Genomic DNA, 24189 nt, shown 5'->3' with positions numbered 1-24189 from the left:
TTATAAAAGAAACAGTATGTTCTCTAGAGTGCAACGTAGAATAACATATTTTGGACTAAGTTATTGCATAAAGGCATGTGAAGCTTCCTCCTGGGGCCCTTTCACGGATTTCGATGACAATAAAAATATAGGATTGTGAAATATTCGTTGATCATCATTGAATCCCGGGCGACGTCGGGTCTCCCTGTTTATATATATATATATATATATATATATATATATATATATATATATATATATACTAATTGAATTAAAATTTTCCAATTTTGTATTCAAATATAAATATTAATAACATTTATTTAGATAGTTCTCTATATAAGCCCCTTTAAATAGTGTAATACTGTAGTTATTAATACTTTTAATATTTTATCGCTTTGTTCTTCACTAGAAACAGAAACTCATCATGTTCGTCCAAAAACTTCCTTTATTGACTATATAAACAAACAATGTTTGGGTTCGTAGAAAGGGCCTTGTAATTATATGTGTATGAATTGTTCACAATAAAATTATTCCTAGGTTGAGGTGACTTTCTGTTTGTTTTTTGTATATATTTTTAGTACTGATAATAACTCGTAGACGCCGAGGTTGTTCTTGGCTTTCAGGCCAGGAGCGGAAAAGGAAGTAATCAGTTCTGGTCAATGCGGGGGCAACCCTTCATATCGGACAATTGCTTTTTAAGTCAATTAGTTTGATCAATGTTCATATCAGACAATTGCTAATTTTGGACCCTGCCAGAGTGCCCCCTTGGTGGAGCTGGTTTTTCCTCCCCACATTAAAAAACGGTCTTGTGCCTAATTTGCTCAGTGGGGAAGCAAATAAATACAAGCTCATGTTGAAGTAAAAATACATGTACAACGAACTATATATGCATCAGTACGGACCAAAACAATTGTTTGCGCATATGGTCAATAAATAAATCTGTTACCGCAAAAAAGATGTGCTATTTATTTATTTATTATTTACTACGCCATTTATTACTAATCGTTTACTGTTACGGTTTCTGTTACGGGTCTGTGTGTTTATCAATGTTCTTACATATGCATGTGTGTGTGTTATTACGTACAGTTCACTGTTATATGTGTGTGTGGGTGTGTGTTTGCTATTCTTTTACAGTTTCTTTTGCCTTGGGAAATTTCCGAGATGTGTATGTGCAACGATATACTGGGAACATACCTGATGGCATCTTCTTGGTTGCTGGCTTTCCATCTTGCTGGGAAGTGGATGCTGCAGACAGATTCATCAATGAACAAGAAGATGGAATTGAAGCTTCAATCTTTTTTATTCAAGGCAAGCCTAAAATCTCGGACCCCTGGTCATTGGGAGTGACCCGAAATCTCCCGTCTGCATTCCTCTGCCGCTAAGACCAAACTCCACCCATGTGGTCGTCAACCGGAAAGCCTACGACCACACTTCCGTGTCACCCCTTAATTTCCGGTACATGTAATCTAGGTCATTCAAGGTGACTTGGGTTTGATGCCTGTCAAACCTAACCTTCTGACCCTGCTAACTCGCTGATGGGAAATCAAAATATGTTTATATAACGTTCTATTTCTAAAACTACCTATATAGCAATTAAACTGGGATTCCCAATACTACAAATTGTTTTTGAACGAACACAATGGGTGTCTATTCTCAGTGAATAATAAAGCGGTATAATATTAAAAGTATATATATTATAGAAAAATACGAGTATGAAAAGTAATATGGTTAAGCTTAAACATGGAAAAGTAAAGGACTAGTTGTTGAAACTGGAAAAGAAATGGACAATATATTCAAGTAAAAAATATAAAAAATTTATAACTTAAAATATTGCACCATTAAGAATTGATTATATAATGTTATAAATTGATTTTTTTTTAAATTTTTAATGCTGCTATTTTTTTAAGTTATAAATTTATATTTTTATTAGAATATTTTGTCCTTTTCTTTTCCAATTTTAACTACTAGTCCTTTACTTTTCCATGTTTAAGCTTAACTATATTACTATTATATGCTCGCATTTTTTTTATAATCCATAATTTTTCCAGGTTTCCAATAAAATCACTTGCTCTTTGTTTAATTTCAGTCTTATTTTTTTTTGCCTCCATAAACACATGTAATAACAATATACGGCACTCGTCTGCTTTCAATAAAATACCCCAATTATCTCCCTTTCATGCATGTTTTTGCAACAGTAGTCGCTGAAGCGACGATGTTGCTATGGAAACCAGTCATAGAAAACGTCGCTCACCTCCTTACATAATTTTACGATTTTGACCACCAGTAAATTCATCATAACTTTTGTTTTACTGAACGAAAATTGAAAAAACAAAATTTCACAATATAAATGAGAAGGTTATTTATAAACTGTCATAATTTTTTTTAAATTTGGTTGGAAAATGGGTAAGCGGTGAAGCTTTGAAGCAGTTCTAAATGACTAAAGCTGCCACTTAACCATACATTCCAACACTACCGTGTTTGAATGATATATAGCCGAAACTTGTCCAACCGCCAATATGTTTCAACCTGACACCGTCGGGCATATTTAGTATAGAGAGAAAGAGAGAGAGGGGGTAAGGAGGGACTGTTAGGTAATGAAATTGGGGTACGTTTATGCGTAAATAGTGAAAAGGGCGTAACAATTAAACAAACAGAAACGAAGGAAATGAGAAAATATTTTTTAATCAAAATGATTGCAGTTGATATTTATTATGTTTACGTTGAAGAAATGTTGTTTTATCGATTTTTCTCTATTGTGTATAAACACAACAAAAGCCGAATATCCAAAACAAATGACAATATAAAACTTTCTCTGCAAAAATTCCACTTTGAAAAATTGTGGCTGAAAATAAAACATGTGGAATTACAATGAATTTTGGTTGCATTTGAAGTTTTTTAGCCAGAATGGAAAAATTTTTATTCAATCGTAAAGCCTCCTTGTGAAAATCAACTTCATTTTATATGTAATGAAAATATATATACTTTTGGTTTTATACATAAAGTAAATTCCACAATGTATAAGAATTATTTGATACTAGAGATATTCATAATGGTAAAGTATTTCCAAAAGAGGGGAGATAAAACATATGAGAAATATTTGGAATCAAGTCTCTCCTTGCTGTTATTTCAGATCATTTGAGACCATAGTAGCAAGTTTTAGTCTCTCCCCCATCAAGGCCAGTGGTTTTGGAGAAATTACACACACACGCACACGCACACACACACACACACACACACACACATTATATATATATATATATATATATATATATATATATATATATATATATATATATATATATATAACACGAAGGATGTTCCAAAAGTAATGCCTCTTAATTTATTTTCCGCCCGAATTGATCAGAGGGGATTGAAAACTGCATTGCTATGCATTCATAACCTTATGTTGCAGATATTGACGGTGTGAGACTCTAAGAAAGCAACCCTTGTCGTAGACGTGCGTCAGAAGCAGAGATGCGTCATTGAATTTCTTACAAAAATGCATTGAGAATGTGGTGACTATGTATAAAAATAAATCCTGGAGATCGCTCGTCTTTATGATACCACTTCGTAGCTCTTCAACCTTTTCGAGTTAAAAATAGGAGGCTTTACTTTTGGAACAATTCTCGTGTATATATATATATATATATATATATATTATGGCCATAGGTAAAAAAAAAAAAGAAGAAAGAGCACTACGTGGATATCAAGCCTAGCAGTATATTCTTCATAAAACGTCGTACATTAATAACTCGAGTGACGAGAATCATTGCACTGACTCATCGGTCAGTCATTTGTGGTTTCTTTCATTCTTTTTGAGTTGGTAGCCGTATTTATTAAGTGTGAACGAGTTCATTCATAGGTTGGGATGTCCCCCCACCAATACTTCTCTTACAAGCCTTTTACCATGCAAAAGGGTTTCTTATTTTGTAATAAATTATTAAATTGCGAATTTCCTATTTCTCCTTGACATTCGTTATTTGAACATATGTTGAGAGTGGTCGAGGTATATTTTTAAATGGTTAACATGTCTCTTATGCCTATGTCTTTCTCCTTGGATTATGCACACCATATGGCCGATTCTCATAATGCCTCCTATCCTTTCGAAAATTAAATACAATATTTTCTTACTTAAGTGATTTTTATTTGGCATTTTCTCGCGTATTCACCGATTGATTACTTTGCATCGCCAGACTCAGAGACAAGTAATTCGAAGTCAATGAAATAAAATAGAACCCCGCTTGTAATAATCCATCATACACCAGGTGACATCTCTACTGCTAGTTCAACATAATCAGATCCTTTCTGGACAAGAGAAAAATCGTGGTTATCTTCGATGGCCGTACGTCTAAACAACATAGTAGTAATTCAGGTGTGTCCCATGGATCGATCTTTAGACCTTTATTATTCCTGATTTTCATAAATGACTTTCCTAATAAAATTGTGTCGGAGATGGGTATATTATTTGCTGATATCAATGACTATGTAGGAAATGCTGCACATGTTTGCAATATATTGCTGGATAACTTTTGTATTCGGCCTTTTTATCCATGAAATAATGAAACTAAATTCAATTATTATTATTCATTATTTAATTCTGTTACATGATAAGGGCTGTCCCCTTTTCATGTAAGTATAAAAATGGAGAATTTAGTTTAAAATGAAAATGAAATAGCAATAGACAAATTCGAACCTCGTAATTTAGTTTAGAAATAGATTACGTGTGAGAATTTAAAAATGTAAAACAAACATTTGTTTAGAATATAGATAAATATTTCAAGGAAAGAATGTGAACTCTCAAGTTTGTTATGAAATTTTAAATTGAAAGAATGCAGCTTATAAGATAATGTTTTTAACATATTGAATATAGGTTAAAATTCCTTTTGTAGAAATAGGAAAAGTTTTGGACACGTATGTCCAGAACACGTGAAAGAAGGCACATGTTTTAACATGTGTATGACGTCACGGAAAATAGAAAGTTCTAGGAATAGAGAAAAAACTTTAGAGTTAGTCAGTCAGTGAGAAAACTCGGAGAGAGTCAGACGTCTAGGAAGCGAGACGTCACTTCAAGAAGAAAATGTGAAGCCTTGAATTCTTGGTGATGGAAACACGGCCGTGTGACGAAATAAACCATCAAGTGTTTTTTGTAAAGCTCGTCTTGTCTTATGATTCTTACAAAAAGGTAAAGTGGAATTGTATTATATATTTGTGTTATAAAATGTCTTTACATACACGTCTCGACATCTCATGTCTACACAATGTCGGAACTGTCTGAACACTATGTTATCACTCAAAGAGCTTTTCTTCTTCTACACAATTAAGGAATGAACGTTTAATATATAAGAATCTCTCCTAACATGAACAATCTCTCTAAGTCTCTTATTACAACTTCTCTCTCTCTCTCTGAGTACAACAACATCTCTCTCTCTCTCTCTCTCTCTCTCTCTCTCTCTCTCTCTCTCTCTCTCTCTCTCTCTCTCTCTCTGAGTCTTAAACAGTCTCTCTAAGATACAACAAGCATCACTTCTAATAAGACTCTTTCTAAGCATCTCTCTCAAGACAAACACTCTAATAAGACCCTAAGACTCTCTTTAAAATGAAACACAATGTAACAATTCATTATTTATTATTTAATTCATTATTGATTATTCATTATTTAATTCATTATTCATTATTCATTATTTTATTCATTATTCATTATTCATTATTTAATTCATTATTTATTATTTAATTCATTATTCATTATTTAATTCATTATTCATTATTCATTATTTAATTAATTATTCATTATTTATTATTTAATTCATTATTGATTATTTAATTCATTATTCATTATTCATTATTTAATTCATTATTCATTATTTAATTCATTATTCATTATTCATTATTTAATTCATTATTGATTATTCATTATTTAATTCATTATTCATTATTCATTATTTAATTCATTATTCATTATTTATTATTTAATTCATTATTCATTATTTAATTCATTATTCATTATTCACTATTTAATTAATTATTCATTATTCATTATTTAATTCATTATTTATTATTTAATTCATTATTCATTATTTAATTCATTATTCATTATTCATTATTTAATTCATCATTCATTATTTATTATTTAATTCATTATTCATTATTTAATTCATTATTCATTATTCATTATTTAATTCATCATTCATTATTTATTATTTAATTCATTATTCATTATTTAATTCATTATTCATTATTCATTATTTAATTCATTATTCATTATTCATTATTTAATTCATTATTCATTATTTAATTCATTATTCATTATATATTATTTAATTAATTATTCATTATTTAATTCATTATTCATTATTCATTATTTAATTCATTATTCATTATTTAATTCATTATTCAGTATTCATTATTTAATTCATTATTCATTATTTAATTCATTATTCATTATTTAATTCATTATTCATTATTCATTATTTAATTCATTATTGAGATTAGTATTATTTATTCATTTCTTTATTGCGGACTATCTTTTCCTCGCCTCAAAATCCAACCTTGATCACCCTTCGGAGCCCGTGGCACAGTGGATAGAGACGTTGAATCTCTACGGTTCCAGGTGAGCATTGTCTGAAGATGGCGGTTTCAATCCTACCCAAAGCCGGCCAGAGGCTTACTTCGCCAAAAACGTGGTAAGACGACAACTATGGATGGCAGTAATTGCTGAGGATGCAGTTAGGAGATTCGGAGTTCCTATCCCGTCATTATTGAGACGGAGGCCAGAGGAATAGTTGTCCGAAACGTCGTGAAACAACAAAAAAGATGAGTATAATAGTCCGCAATAAATAAGTGAATAATTATGCGTCATTCTCCAAATGTTATTTTTATTTTATTTATTTATTTATTTATTTATTTTAGTAAGCGGTAAATCTTTTGGCGATATGGCTCTGATGTCAGAAGACAATATGCGGCGTACATCGACTATCGCCGAAGACGTATCAGACCTGCTTGTCATAGAAAAGGAATTGTATTGTCGCTGCTTACTAAAACAACATATTTCCGAATTGATACTAAAAGGAGAGCTTTTCAATTTATTCCCGGCGGTGAATGAATGGAATGATCGAGAGATTACGAACCTGGCTCTTTCCCTGCGGCTCTATAAAGTCAAGACTGGTAGTAATATTGTCACGCAGGGAGAACCGTTCGATGGTCTACATTTCATCGTCAAGTGAGTGATTCAACTTTTATCAGTTTGATTTAAAAATAAAAATAAAAAATAACAGCTTACGTGGTTTTGAGACACGGGTGAAATTCGGTTAATTAGTAAAAATGATTTAATTTTAAAATATTTTTAATCGACAACGTTGAAACTTCGTCTAAAAAACGTTAAATGGTGTGATCAGACAGGGCGCGAGAAAATTTCTGTATAGGATTTAAAAATTGTTTTAATGTTTTTATTATATGGGGAATCATTTCCGTTTAAGATATATTTTGTGTTACGCATGTAAAGTTGAGAAAAACACGCTTAAAGTGTGTCAATAAGCTAAATCAAAACAAAATGGCGACCAAATTTTATTTGATTTCATGTTTATCTAAAAGCGAATCGTACTTTTCTCGATTTTGTATGCATATGCTTATTTAGTAAATTCACTGATTAGATTTTGCCATCTGATTCATGAATTTCATTTTCAGATTTCTTCTACCATTCTAAATTACTTCTACAAACATTGTTTTTAATTTTGATATTAAAGGTTTTGACAGTTATGCAAACTAATATTTTATTTTCACTTTACTAGTTATTTCATAAGTAGAGAAAAACCTAATCCATGAGCTTCCATGAACACTTCCTACACGGATGATTTCGAAAGCATGAAACACTAGTGTCTTTAAGTATAAAATAATTGTTATTCTTTATTTAAAATATATGTGTGTATGTTTATAGGCAAAACATGCTAATTCAATATTTCACTCTTTATTTATACCAGATCTTTTATTTATGAAGCTCGGTGTATCTGTATATTTATAAAAGTGGAAATGTGTGTGCGTGCGTGTGTGTGTGTGTGTGTGTGTGTGTGTGTGTGTGTGTGTGTGTGTGTGTGTGTGTCTGTCTGTCTGTCTGTCTGTCTGTCTGTGTACACTTTCCTACCAAATATCTGTCAATTTTCGGTCTATATACTCGAGATTTGACATAAGGGGTATTGAGATTTGCGAAAATCTTAATCAGTTTTCGGCCAGAAATTTGTCTGTCAAAGAGTCAAAGTTCAACGATTTGACATTTAAGAACTCTACCAAACTCCTCCGCTAATTTTGGGTCTAAACACTTGAAATTTTAAATGTAGGTTCCTTGGACATGAATCAAACTTTTTAATTTGATTTAAGCTCCCTAAAATAAATGTGAAGGGGTTAAAATTGGAGTCAAACTTTTTAAAAAATTGACCTCTGCGGTCTACCAATTTTTGCTCTAAACATTTGAAATTTTACATAAAGGGTATTCAGAGATAGCGCAAGCTTTTTAATCGGTTTGGATCGAAAATTTGAGCTGCCAAGGGGTCAAAGTTCAAAAGATTTTACCTTTGCGGTATCTAGCAAGCTACTCAGCCAATTTTGGGTCTAAACATTTGAAATTTATTCATAACAGGTATTCAGACATGCAGCAAGCATTTTAATCAATTTTGGGGCAAAAATGGAGCTGCCAAAAGGTCAAAGTTGAAAGAGTTGACCTTTCCAAGTTCTACCAATTTCCTCCGCCAATTTTGGGTCTAAAGACTTGAAATTTTAGATGTAGGTAACTTGGGCATAGATACAACTTTGTATTTTGATTTGAGACCAAAATAATAAATAATAAGAGGTTAACATCGGCGTCAAAGTTTAAATAAATATTGACCTCCGCGGTCTCTACGAAATTACTTAGACAAATTTTGGTCTAAACATTTGAAATCTTACATAAAGTGTAGTCACACGTAGGACAAGTCATGAACAGTACATAGGGTCCGAGCAAAGCCGGGTTGAACTGTTAGTGTTAAATATAACGGCATAGCATATAGGAATAAATCATGTGTGAGTATATTTAGGTACTATTTTTCTCTTAAACATATTTCATAAAATAAAATAGACATTTTTTTTTTGTTTATTAATTCTGTTTCTGATTCTTTCCAACTCCCGAATAATGGTCTTTACTTCTGGCAGGATTGGCTGATGTAATTGCCATATTGTAAGTCCGAGTATTTATTTTATTGATAATATTTTTTTTTTTAGTTTTTATTAAATGCTTCTAGTATTTCAAGTTTTCGTTTATTATTAGTCTGTTGAAGGATAGATTTGTTGTCAACTAAAATCTTCCTAAATTGGGACAAAGGGTAGGAATGTCGATTTAAATATAGCACTGTTTTTGCAGCGGTGCACAGTTAATCTCCTCAACAATGTAGTGGTAGTCAACTTTATGTATATGTTTTCCCAAAGAGGATTTTAATTCATATACTAAGTTAGTTCTATCGAGCAACTCAGTCGAGGAGGAAGAATTATTAGTTATAATGAAGTTAAAAATTTAAATTTATTATAATAAATGATTACTTCTACTTTTTAGGGTCGATGGGTCGCACATTTGTATTACTATTTTTAATACGTTTTCATCTACTCTATCATTATAATGCATTTGGTTTTGATAAAATAGTTTTCTGTATGTAGTAGGTGTAAGTTTGGATTCTGTTTTATTCCGATTAATATTCTTGAATTTCCTAATTTGTCCGTCAATAACATGGTAGGGATATCCATTATTTATCGTAGTTCTTTTTTTTTATTGTTGAATTCATATTCAAAAATAGTTGTGGACAAGGGGATGAAGATTTAAGATAAACTAGACTACTCATGACCCGTTGGGTCAATATTTTATATTAGCTATGGAATTAATATATGAGTGTGATACTTGTGGCGTAAAGAAAATAGTTTTTTGTGACATAACAGAAACATTTCTTTGAAAGTATATTAAAATGAAAAAAGAATATAGATAGATTTCTATGAGTGTTTATAATTGTTTATTTTTTTAACAAAAACTTACATCCATTGAACTATAAGCGGTTTACCATAATACTTAAAGTTAAATTCAAATTTTGATATATCTTTTAATTTAAACGCGAAAAAAAAAACAATTGGGACCCTGAAAACGTACAAAGTAAAATAATGCGTTTAATTGTCGCGTTGATTATTTATTTGTAACGCAAATAAAAACAGATATTTTCGGGGTTATTTATTTATGTTGGTAGTGTAGAAGAAAATGTACGAATGTTTTTTAAGAAAGGTGTATTAAAAAATAGAGAATAAATTTTACAAAATGAAGGCGGTAAAATGCTCTTATGGTTGTCAACAGGTTAAAGTAGATTTATTTGTAAGAAAATTGCGTTAAAATTACTTAAATTTAATACGGAAATGAACAATATCAAAAAAGCTAGAAAGTATTAACAATTATTTATTTGGATAATTTAAACGCGAACAAAAAAACAATTGGGACGTTTTATTGTCGCATTGATTATTTGTTTATGTATGCATGTGCCACCGGAAGTCGTAAACCGGATGTTGGGTTACAACGCCCGTTACGAGATCATTTGACTTTTATAATTATATAGATTTATAAACTTTATCAATAATAGTAACACCTTTAACTGTTTGTAAAGTTATTAAAATAATTAACCAATAAAATAAATATACATGGTATTAAAAATTTGAAAAATAAAATTAAATTATATGAATTGTTCAAAACCAGTTGCATTATTCTATTTTGGAAAGTACTATTTTATTTAATCATATATATCTAATTCGTTGAATTGAATAGACGTTTTTAGTCCAATAATTTTACTATGGATCCTTTCCATTTTTCGTATTGTAGTCTTTACTTCAGGTAAGAACTGGCTGATGTAATAACCATAACTGAGTTGTCCAAGTACTTTCAAATCCTTCTGGATTCATCTTCAGGGATTAATTAAACTGGTTGGATTTTTACTATTTATATTCATGGATGCTTAATTTCGATTGGTTAATAAATTATTATTTTTTAATAAACACTTCAGAAGGTTAAGGCTATTAATAAAATTTATTTTGTTAATGTTAGTTCTTTTAGTTTTATTAGTATAGCTTGGATTGTCCTAAGCTTACGTTAATTGTTACATTGTATAAGATGTCGGTGTTATCAATTAGGAGCTTTCTAAACTGGGACAAGGGAACGGAATGCTGGTTTTTCAAGTGTTTAAAGATTGCGCTTTGTTCAAAGCAATGTAATGTTAGTTTCCAAGACAATGTCGTGGTAGCCATACCTATGTATATGTTTCGGTCGGAAGCACAGTAATGGGCATGTGAATTCCTATACAAGGTTAGTCTTACCAAGTGATAAGGTTGAAAGTTTTACATTTGTTATAGTAAATTTTACTTTTTTATTAGTGTAAATACACTGTAAATTTTTATTAATATTTTTTTAGAGACTTTTCATCTATTTTGTAATTGTGATGCGTTTGATTTTTATAAAACAGTTTAATATATTTAGAGGCTGTTGATTTTAAATCTATCTTATTCTGATTAACGGTTTTAAATTTCGTGATTTGTTGATCGATAAAATGGTTAGGAAATTCATGGTGAGCTATGTTGTTTAATGTTATTAATTTCTTGTTGGGAAATAGTTGGGGAAGATGAGATTTAGTTAGTTAGTAAGTTGTTAATTATAGCAGTTTTATATCGAAAGTGGCATTTAATAAGATAATTTAGAATAGAAAGATTTTTATTGGTCGATTTTTTATATGTAGAGGTGGCAAATCCTTTATTATGAGTATTGATAACGTCTAGGAAAGGAATTATGTTGTTAGTTCTTAATTCATATATGAATTTTAATACGGAATTATTTTGAAAAGTTGTTTGTAATGTGTTAATTTCTTCTTTATTATTAACTAGCAGGACCCGTTAACCGGCGTTGTCTGATGGTAGTATGCTCCCCCGCCGCATAAAAGAATATATTTAAAAAAAATTACGCGCAGTACCCAGTCTCGAACTCGTAACGCTAGGAGGAAAAGTAGGTGAAGAAAACTAAACACTCTAGTCACCCCGGCCACGTAGAAATTCTGACGTTACGGGCCTTCGAAATAACGCCTTTAAAATGTATCGGTATGCATGAATAAGAAAGTGTAGCATGCCTGACAACGACACTCATCTCTCTCTCTTCTCCTTCTCCCCTATTTCTCTCTCTCACTATGCCTCTCCCTCTCTGTGTATATATATATGTATGTGTGTGTATTTATATATGTCCGCATATATTAGCTTACATAGCCTCTTGCACGCTGTTCTTTAAAATGTACAAGGTTGTGCTAACATGCGTGTTTGCCCATGCAGGAATTTAAGTGTACTAAAAATTATTATAGTAAACGTAGTAATATATTTAGAAAATAAAAAAAACAATTGGCTTATTTTAGTTTAAAATGATAGCTGGTATGCTTTTTCATGTCCAGCCTGTTTGTTTATTTATGAAGATGTGCATTCCGGAATAAGCGATTTTATAACTCGCAGCCAATGAGAATAGTCGGAACTGATTGCGGGAGAAATTATCTTTGTAAGTGGAAAAGGAAAGGTAATGGTGTGTGTATGAGTTTATTGGCCAGTGCTGAAAGTAGACAGGTATATGTATAATGTGTACATTAGTTCCCGGTGTAGATTGGTGGCGGTATGAGGACTTTAGATTTAGAAGGGAAAATGCGAACTACTTCCTATAAAAAAAAGTTTGCCATCGTGGTGATTTTTCTCCTAATATGAAAGGTAGGATTTTATTATAATGAACAAATGTGTCTAAAACGAGGTGTTAGAGTTACATTATATGGTGGATAATAGTTCAGGCATAATAAATTTGTATGTGATATCTGTTGGTGCAAACCTAGTGTACTTTGGTCCACAGGGGGATTTCTGCAATCCTTTTATTAGATATAGAAGATAAGATATCATCGACATATCTTAGATAGATTGGGGGTACTTTATGCTGTTGAATATTTTATTTTCTAGGTAATTGCTGAAAATTGAACCTAAAACAGTGTCCATAGCAACGCCATCTTTTTGTAAAAACATATAGCCATAGTGATAAAAAATGTGACTTCAGTCGTACAGGCCAACAAAAATTTACATAAGGTATAAGAATTTTAACGGGGTATTATCGAGTTATTATATATATTATTTATGATAATTTCTATAGTTTCTAGGACTGGAACATTAGTTAAAAGTTTCGACATCTAAGGAAGCAATAATACCATTTCCAGGTTTCGTGCTCATTAGGGTCTGAATAAGCTCGTAAGTGGATTGAACGTTATATGTATTTGGCAAAATAGGGGATATCAATTGGTAAATTGTTTTAGATAGATGGTAGGTAGGGGCATTTGAGAAATGATTGGGCGGAGTGGACAGTTAGGTTTATGGGTTTTTATTGTTTCATATATAATATTCTGGTACAAGATTACAATTTCTTTTTCTTTCTCTTTTTTTTTTTTTTTTGAAAATGTTATTGTATCCATGTCGTAAGTGACAATTGGGTCTTAGATTAAGAAAATCTTTTTGTGATTGGGTTAACTGAACACCAGATAAATTCAAAAATGTATCCTCGTTGTTGAGGAGAAGTAATTTGTAGTGATGAGACGATTCCAATATTTTTCTCGATTCCAATATAATTACCGATTCCGTACTAAATTCCCGACTCCGATATAATTAATAATTCCGATTCTTTATAAATCTTTAAATATTTAACTATATAGCTGTATTTGTCACCGATTACCGTAGAAACACACGTGTTAAGTGTGCAGATATTTTCCTAAACGTAAAAATATACTTGTGGGGGGATCTGTCGATATTAGCTTCACTGATTTTTTAAAATCAATAAATATTATCATTATTACCAGTAATGGAAGATTTTGATTTGCACAAAATTAAACAAAAAGGACAAAGAATCGTTTTAGCATCGGAAAATCGGTAAAAAAAATTTCGATTAATCGTCCCAACCCTATGAATTTGCCATGGTATAATTTTAAAAGTTTTTTTCTTAATTTTAAGTTTATGTTATTTATTTTTATTGTTGTTAATATGTGAAAGTGTTATACCGGCCTTCCTTGAACAGAGGAATTTACACCGATTAGCACTATAAATAACGCTAGTAATTCCAAAACCGGTGAGAGAGATGTGACTGTACTTTAACTGCTAGCAGATATACACGCTTTCCTATCTTTGTACATTATTGTTAATACACTTGTTCCTTAACCGAACCTCGACTTGATTGTTCTTATTTTCACTGTTCTTCCACGACACAACAGATTGGCGATAAGGAATCGAAACGACCATCACTGCAGAGAATCACCAAAAGTGATTTGAATAAAGATTCGTAAAATCTTTACGGCAGAACACCTTCGTTATTTCAACAGATATTTGGATACACAAGGATTAACAGCGAATTAATTACTACAATAGTAATTTGGCGACAGGAAACAACTTGCTACCAAAATCTACAGCGAAAACTGCGAATGTTGTCAATTATTTAATAATTGAACACACTTACCAAGTGTTTTAGAAAGGGAAAAAGGGTTCATGTTGTCTTCACCAGAAGCCATTTTTCTTATGCTAAGAATTTTCTTCTGCAAAGTTAAATGTCCAAAACCAACTAGCAAATACTGCGTAAGCTTATCATTATTTCGATAACATCTGGGATTTGAAATTAAAACACGCTTGACTTTGTCAAGAGAAAAAGAGACAGTTCGTAAAAATAATTATTCGCGTACATCATTTGTGCTTAGCAAACAAGTAAAGAATAAGGTCATTTTTTGCAAAAGGCAAAGAAGGTAAAGAAAAAACTAAAAGTTCCCCATACGAATTCGTCGGATATTTAAAGCGACGGATTTTATTTTTGCTACGTAAAACGCGTGCAAAAAAAAATGTTAAACAAATGTTATTTCGCTGGATTGTTTCTAGTAAGATTAGAAATATAGTGTTCAACAAATTAAGTTACAAAAACACTGCTAAACTGTTGTTCTTCATACAAAAGAATTGGGAAAGAAAAATTGGTTGATTTTTTTTTTTACTAAGGAATATTTCTTTACTACAAGCGTAAATTGTAAACTGAATTCGTATGATGGATGCGAAATTCAAAGATTCACTGTTGGAATTGTTCCAATTCCAGGTAAAGCAAAATACCACGTTACAAAAGCAGCACATCCAACAACAAGTAGAAAGAGAAGAGAGATTTAAACAAGCATTTGAAGAAAAAATGCCTCAACGACAGAAACACTTCGAGGAAATATTGATGAAAACACAGGAGGAACAAAGAAAAATTCTGGAGGCGACACAGTTAATTAAAGCGGACGATAATCATAACGTATTTTCTCAAACAGATGTGTGGGCCGCTATTGAAAATTTCAATTATAATCCAGAAGACGATGTCACTTTCGATAGAAGATATGAGGATATTTTTTATCGGATTGTGGTACCTGGTCAGACGCGAAAAAAGTTAAGCTTTTGCTAAGGAAATTAGGAACAGCCGAGCATACAAAGTTCGTAAATTTTATTCTCCCAAAAAAGACCAGTGAGTTGAACTTCCAAGAAACAGTTACGCTACTTACAGAACTGTTTTCTGCAAAAACGTCTCTTTTCCATAGAGGATATAAATATATGAATGTTACTAGAAGAGAGGAAGACGACTACACTACTTATGAAACTATAGTGAACAAGCATGCCGACGATTTTAAACTGGAGGAATTATCATCAAATAATTTTAAATGTTTAATATTTGTGCAAGGGATGGTGTTAAATAAAGACGCTGAAATCAGGTGTCGTGTTTTAAATAAACTCGAAAACGAACCGAATTTAAAACTACAAAACTTAGCGGAAGACTGTGAACGGTTTATTGCGTTGAAACAAAGCAGTCGTGACATAGAAGAAAGCGGAGTGTCGGATATTCAAAAGATCCATCAAAAGAAAAATTCGATTTAAAAAAATAACCAGAGAAAGAAACAGAGAAAAGATCCACCTGGACCATGTTGGAGGTGTGGAAAAGAACAAAATATCCGGAAATATGTACAGGTCAAAATGTTTAAAAAGAAAGTAAGGCTACAGCTTGATAGTGAGTCTGAGATTTCTATTATTAATGTACAGACATGGAAGAGGCTTGGGAGACCCACTATTATTAAATCAATAAAACGGCGAGAAGCGTCGGTGGAGAAGAAATTACCTTCGAAGGAGAATTATTGACGAATATTTTTTCCAGAACAGGGCCTAAAAAGCAAGATTTTTTGTCATGCGAAAATCAAACAACCTCTTTGGAACTGATCTGCTCGAAAAGTTTAGACTATGAGATCTGCATTTAAGCTCATTTTGCCAAAAGGTAGAGGATTCGAATGTGGAGGCAGGAAAACTTAAGAGGGAGTTAAAAGAGAATTTCCCAGACGTATTTTCAGGCGGTTTTGGGACGGTGTACAAAAGCGGTAGCAAAATTTAACGTAAAAGTAAATGAACAGCCAGTGTTCAGAAAGAAAAGAAATGTCCCATACGCCGCTATAGAACAGATAGACGGTGAATTAAAAAGACTCGAAAACATGGGTGTCATCGGAAAAATTGATCACAGTGAGTGGACTGCACCAACGGTTTACATCAAAAAGAAGAGTAAGAGGATTCGGGTTTGCGCCGACTTTGCGACAGGCTTAAACAGGGCATTACAAGATCACCATTATCCTTTTCCGAGCCCTGAAGAGATATTTACGAAACTGAGTGGAGGGAAATATTTTTCTAAAATCGACCTCAGTGGCGCGTACTTACAAGTTTCAGTCGATGAGGAGTGTTCAAAGCTGCTATGTATTAATACCCATAAGGGATTGTACAAGTTTAACAGACTTCCCTTTGGGGTCAAAGTCGCCCCTGCGACTTTTCAGCAAATTATGGACATTATGTTAAATGGGTTGGATTTCGCAGTAGGGTACCTGGACGATGTGTTAATGAAAAGCGCTAGCAAAGAACAACACGAAGCTCATGTAAACCAAGTATTCAAAAGGATCCAGGATTATGGATTTAAAGTAAAACAGGAAAAATGTACATTTTTTCATGGAGAAAATAAAATACTTGGAGCAAATCATCGATAAACATAGAAGAAGGCTTGATCCAGATAGATTAAGTGCAATAAAGACTATGCCTGCTCCAGAAAATATTGCGTCTTTACAATGTTTCTTAGGTTTGGCAAATTACTACAATGTATTTGTGCCAAATATCCATAAACTAAGGTCGCCTTTAAATGAACTGTTAAGGAAAACCCAAATATGGGTGTGGACGCAAGAGTGCGAAGAAGCATTTCGGGAAATTAAAGAGACTTTAACGTCTAACTTGTTTCTGGCACATTATAATCCCAAGCATGAAATTATAGTTGCAAGCGATGCCAGCTCCTATGGCATAGGAGCATGCATTTTACACAAAATGGGTAATGGAAAAGTGAAACCCATAGAACATTCATCCCGATCACTTTTGCCAGCCGAAAAAAACTACTCACAAATTGAAAAAGAGGCGCTAAGCATTATTTTCGCGGTAAAGAAATTTCATCGTTTCCTGCACGGTAGGCAATTTCTGTTACAAGCAGACCACAAACCATTATTAACGATTTTCGGATCGAAAAAGGGACTACCACAACATACGGCAAATAGACTCCAAAGATGGGGTACCATACTGCTGAATTACAATTTTCAAATGGAATATGTACCATCTAAAAAATTTGATCAAGCAGACGGGTTATCGAGGTTAATACCTAAGCAGACAGAAGCATTAGAGAATATCGTAATAGCAGCCATTCAAGCAGAAGTTGAAGTAAAAAATACGTTATGTGACACAATAAGAGAACTTCCAGTAACGCTTGATGAGCTTAAGAGTAAGGCAGAGGTGGACGAATTTATTATACGCACGAAAGAAAGGATCAATAATAACGAACTGGATGAAGAAATTTATTCAATTTGCAATAACGTCCTGTTATATAGCGACAGGATCGTAATTCCTGCGACATTGCAGAAAAGAATGCTCAAGGAATTCCATGTAGGACATCCAGGTATATCAAGAATTAAAAGCCTTACGCGCTCTTTCGTTTATTGGCCAAACATGGATAAGGATATAGAAGGAAAAATCAGAGAGTGTAGAGGATGCGCATTAGCTATGAAAGATCCTCCGACTCAATTCGGACTGCCCTTGGTCTAGGACTCATTTAGATTTTGCAGGACCGCTAGATGGGTTCTACCATCTCATTGTTGTAGACAGCCTATATAAATGGCCAGAAGTATTAAAATGCAAGAATCCCACATCCGAGGTAACTATCAACTTCCTGTATGAACTATTCGCTAGGTTTGGAGTAGTATACTGCATTGTTACAGACAAAGGAACACAATTTACGTCTACCGAATTGAAACATTTTTTCGAGGATCATCTAATCGAGCATATAACCATTCCGTTATACCACCCAAGAAGTAATGGACAAGCAGAGACATTCGTTGACACATTCGAGAGAGATCTGTAAAAAGCTAGTGGGTCACCGACGGATAAATCAATCCAACAGTATTTACAAGTCACTTCGAATGCAAACATTGAAATGTCGAAGACATCTGCTAAGGTTATGTCCGGACGCAAGCTTAGATCGATTTTTCACAAGTTGTTACCAAACCAGGATAGGCCAAACCTCAAAAACCGATAACAGAAAAACGGTATAAAGTTGGCGAAAGAGTCTTCTACAAGATTCACAAAAATAATAAGCCTTTCTGGGAGCCCGGCATTGTTGAGAAACAAATAAGCAACATGGTCTACATGATTAAGGGACCAGACTTCGTGCACAAACGTCACACTAACCAAATTCGTAAAAGATACTCGAACAGTGAGGTGACCAGATCGCCCGAGGAGGACATCATGGACACAGTGTTTGATACTTTTCAGGTGCCCATATCAGAGACAGCTCCGGAGAACAGAAAATCAAACAGAAAACGGAAATCAAAAGGATTAGTGTGAACCCAAAAAAAAACGTTATTAATCCCAGACGGGATATTTTCAAAGAGGGGTATTATGCCGGCCTTCCTTGAACAGAGGAATTTACGATTAGCACTATAAATAGCGCTAGTAATTCCAAAACCGGTGAGAGAGATGCGACTGCACTTCAACTGCTAGCCGAGTGCCCAGCAGATATACACACTTTCCTATCTTTGTACATTATTGTTAATACACTTGTTCCTTAACCGAACCTCGACTTGATTGTTCTTATTTTCAATATTTTTCCACGACACAACAGAAAGCCTGTGTTTCACTTTTTGGAGTTGTTCAGAAGATAAAAATATTTTCCAGTTTCTCCGTGAAGATTTGATTTGTTTTTTACAACTCCTTGTTTGTCGCTTCACATCATCAGGTGTTGGTATCATACCGTGCTGCAGGATCATAAAATTTAAAATATGTGCAGCTGGGCAGCATTTTTTTCTTTTATACATAATTCGTTCAATTGAATAGACATCTTTAGTTTATTCAGTTTACATTGGATCCTTTCCATTTTTCGTATTGTAATCTTTACTTCAGGTGGGAACTGGCTGATGTAATAATTTTGATTTGTCCAAGTATTTTTAAATCCTTCTGGATTCATCTTCAGGGATTAATAAAGCTCGGGGGGTTTTAACAATTAATATTTATGAATGCTTACTTTTCATTGGGTAATAAACTATTACTTTTTTTAATAAACACTTCAAAAGATTAAGGCTATTAGTAAAGATTATTTTGTGAATCTTAGTTTTTTTAGTTTTATTAGTATAGGTTCTAGTATTCCAAGTTTATTGTTACATTGTATAAGAATGTTAGTGCTATCAACTAGGAACTTTCAAAACTGGGACAAGGGAACGGAATTCTTGTTTGTCAGATGGTTAAAGATGGCACTTTGTTCAGAGTGATGTAATGTTTATACATACATATATATATATATATACATATATATATATATATATATATATATATATATATATATATATATATATATATATATATATATATATATATATTACAATTAAATTTACCAAAATGATCCAAGATGGTAAAATTAAAGTATATTATAAATATTAAAGAATTAATATTTATATTTATAAAGTTATCTCAGCCAGATGTAAAAGCTCGATAAAACCAAACAGAAGATAGAGCTTATAATACGAGCAAACAGTTAATAAAACATGTTAAAAAAAAACTTTGAAAAAGAGTTAAAAACATATTTAATCTGAAAAAATATATATATATACATGTATTCAATACTTATCGTGTTACCATATATATATATATATATATATATATATATATATATATATATATATATACGTTTTATTTTTTATTACCGTATTTTTCTGTTAAGTTACATTATTGTTTCGGCTACACGACCGTTTTTTGCCGTCATGTAGCTTCCTCAGACTTTTACATATATATATATATATATATATATATATATATATATATATATATATATAGTAAGTTCTAAATATATATGGCGATTAAGCTACACAGAATATTCCGCGTTTCATCCACTCTAGGATTCTTCAGGCTTATGCCTGAATCCTAGAGTGGATGAAACGCGGAATATTCTGTGTAGCTCAATCGCCATATATATTTTAAAACTTACTAACTAACTCTACCTTCGCATTGACCACTGTTGAAGTAAATACTTAAAGTTTACGCAAAAATGTATACTTTCGTATATTAATTTATATGAGTTAATGAAATAGTTTATATATATATATACATAAACTATTTCATTAACTTTTCATATATATATATATATATATAGAGAGAGAGAGAGAGGGGGGAGGGGAGGGAGATAGATATATAGATATAGATGGATAGATATATAGATAATTATATATATATATAGATATATAGAAAGATATATAGAAATATATAGAGATATAGATATATATAGATAAATAGGTATATATATATATAGAGAGAGAGAGATATCTTTATATATATATATATATATATATATATATATATATATATATAGATAGATAGATAGATAGATAGATAGATAGATAGATAGATAGATAGATATATGTATTTGAATGGGTGTGTAAATATGTATTCTTACATTTATATATAGTTTATGCACTTGATTTAAATATAGAGCGTGACTACATGTATATATGCCCATGCAAGTTTATATGGCCTAATGGATTTCTCCCAGTAAGCCAAATAATATTAATCGCAAATAACAAATAAGACATAATACACCACAAACTTAAATTCAAATTAAAAAAAAAATAAATAAATAGTTAAAAATGAAAAATATTTAAAAAAAAATTTTTTTTAACTTTGGAAATAACTTCTAACTATTTCGTCATAACACATTGCGTATATAAATAAATAATTATAGAATATTACTATGTAATTAAATTAAAGATATAGGAATTCATAAAGGGGTATATATATATATATATATATATATATATATATATATATATATATATATATATATATATATATATATATATACTACATAACGAATTAAATAAAATACCTCCAGAATAACAATGTCATTAATAAAAAAAATATAAATAAAAAAAGTAATGCAATATTATACACTTAACTTGAATGAAATATCTGGAGTTAGTAATAGTCGCACTTATACAAAAGATAACACGGTTATCCCCTTTAGATCCACTCATTAATTAGTCTCCCTTTATTAACTAAGTTAAAGTTATGTAATGGTTGTGTGTTCAGACGGTGTGCTAATATTTTATATTAAAGAGTTGAAGTTTTATGGCGATTTTTTCAGATCGCGAGTACTTATGGGTGGTTAAAAAAAATTGGTTTGGGGTGTTGTCCAATAGTCCTATACTAGGGGAAACGGTTAGTCATGGATATTGTTGCATTTTATGGATGGCGAGGAAGCGCAATAAACTGGTTCCTGTCCGTTGGTGCATTTTCAGTGGGGTCGATTGCATTTACGTACCTGAACTTTCTCTTGTGCCTGCAAGTGCAAATTATCTCTTGTTTTGAATTGAGGATTGTCTGTATATCTTTCTTTTACGCACCCCTAATAATTAGTATTAACAGTATTTCATTATTATTATTAGTAGTAGTGGTGGTGATGGTGGAGGTAGTGGTAGAAGTATTGTTACTACTACCTTTATTATTATCATTATTATTACTGCGTTGTTTTTACCGCTAATACTATTGTTATTATTGTTGTTTTTATCATTATTATTATTATAATCATCATTATAATTGCTGTTATTATTATTATCCCCGTTATTATCCCCGTCATTGCTACCATAACCGCTCCCATTATCTCCATTTTCACTGTTATTAACATTAACTTTGAATTTACTTTTATCACAACTATTGGTAATATTATCTTTAGAATTATTTTTAATGTTTACCTTTAATTTTGTCTATATTTCATCTTTATTTTTATCTTCAATTTTACTTCTATTTTATTTTCAGCTTTATTATTACTACTATTATTATAATTTTCATTACTATTATTTTTCATACTATTATAATTACCCTAATATTTTTGGTATATTTTTACCACTCTCATAAGTAATAATGGTTTCCTTACTTCTCCACTTTGACATTTATATGTATACTTAACATTTTGCATCAAGTTAAACGCACTCATAGTCATTGCCACCCTAATCTCCGATCGCCCCCTTATAATCATACTCCCTATATCATCACAGAAGAAACTTATAAATATATTGCCGCATATAACCTTTCAGTTTTACAACCTTGAATAATCCCCCCCCGCCAAATTATGCGATTTTATAGCCGCCATTTGCCGTTTAGGTGGCACAAATAAAAATTACCCACTCCATAGAAAATAGACACCCCACAAACCGTTAAAATAAATTACCACGCAGCAACAATACACCCCCTATTTAACCATAATACATATACCTATTAATCTCAATACTATGTTAAAGACAATATACAATCTTATATATCATACTATATATAACAAGTTTCTCCTTATTTATTTATTTATTTATTTAGAATTAAATAAAGTTTCCCCCAACATTCTATAATTCCTCTTAATCTTTTCGTCCCTAATGAACAAGACGCCGTATCTTCTCCATGCTACCTAGCACCTTCTCTACTCTTCTGATGAGAAGCATTAGGCTTCAAAATGCGCTGGCATAAAGAGTCGCTTCTATCCCCCAAATTTAGTCCTGTATTCCATCATTCAATGAATGATCCATTCTATATCAACCAATATATAGTTTTGTGTCTTCATTTCATACTCTTGTTGTCCTATTGTATATATATATATATATATATATATATATATATTTATATATATGTATATATACATATGTATATACATATGCATGTACATATGCATATATATGTGTATGTATATGTATATATATGTATATATATATATATATATATATAGAGAGAGAGAGAGAGAGAGAGAGAGATATTGATATAGATATACATATATCTACATATAGAGAGATATATAGATATATATCTATATAGATATATATCTATCTATATATACATATACATATAGATATATAGATATAGATATATAGATATAGATATATATATATATATATGTTTAGAGATAGCTAGCAAGCTAGCTAGCTAGCTAGATAGATAGATAGATAGAGAGATAGATATATAACTATATGTGTAGATATATATATATATAACTACATGTATATATATGGATATATATAGATATAGATATATAGATATATATATATATATAGATATATATAGATATATATATAGATATAAATATATATAGATATATAGATGTATATAGATATATACATGTATATAGATATATAGATGTATATAGATATGCATATATATATATATATATATATATATATATATATATATATGAATATATAGGTATATAGATATATATATATATGATGAAAATAATGGAAATAGTATTCCGACAAAATAGAGAAATAAAAAGGAACAAACCGTATTATGTGTTCATCAACGTTTCGTCTTTATTTCGAGACTTCCTCTGGATGAATAAAATTAAGAAAAAAAGACACCAGTACAAAATATTTGATATGTACAAAACAAAACTATACACAGCTTAGATATAACATCATTATATACTAATGTCCCCATTAAAAAATGCTTGAATTTACTCCTTAACACTTAAAAAAAATCTAACATTAGCTTACCTTTTCCTCCCGACACTCGTATAAAAATCAT

At 31.3% G+C, this 24189-nt stretch overlaps 1 protein-coding gene across 3 annotated transcripts in view; it reads left to right on the top strand.

Annotated features, from left to right (window-relative positions):
- The window catches only part of LOC145265476 (uncharacterized), a 140463-nt gene that overhangs the window by 65937 nt on the left and 50337 nt on the right, over positions 1 to 24189 (top strand). For all 3 annotated transcript variants that reach the window (XM_080121346.1, XM_080121344.1, XM_080121345.1), the window contains exon 4: positions 6886 to 7195. In XM_080121346.1, the coding sequence (XP_079977472.1) occupies positions 6886 to 7195 (310 nt within the window). The remainder of the gene's footprint in view (positions 1 to 6885; positions 7196 to 24189) is intronic.

The sequence above is a fragment of the Euprymna scolopes genome, chromosome 40, assembly GCF_053919585.1.
Source record: "Euprymna scolopes isolate OS-2025 chromosome 40, ASM5391958v1, whole genome shotgun sequence".
Classification (NCBI taxonomy): Eukaryota; Metazoa; Mollusca; class Cephalopoda; order Sepiida; family Sepiolidae; genus Euprymna; species Euprymna scolopes.
This window is presented reverse-complemented; position numbering and strand designations above follow the sequence as displayed.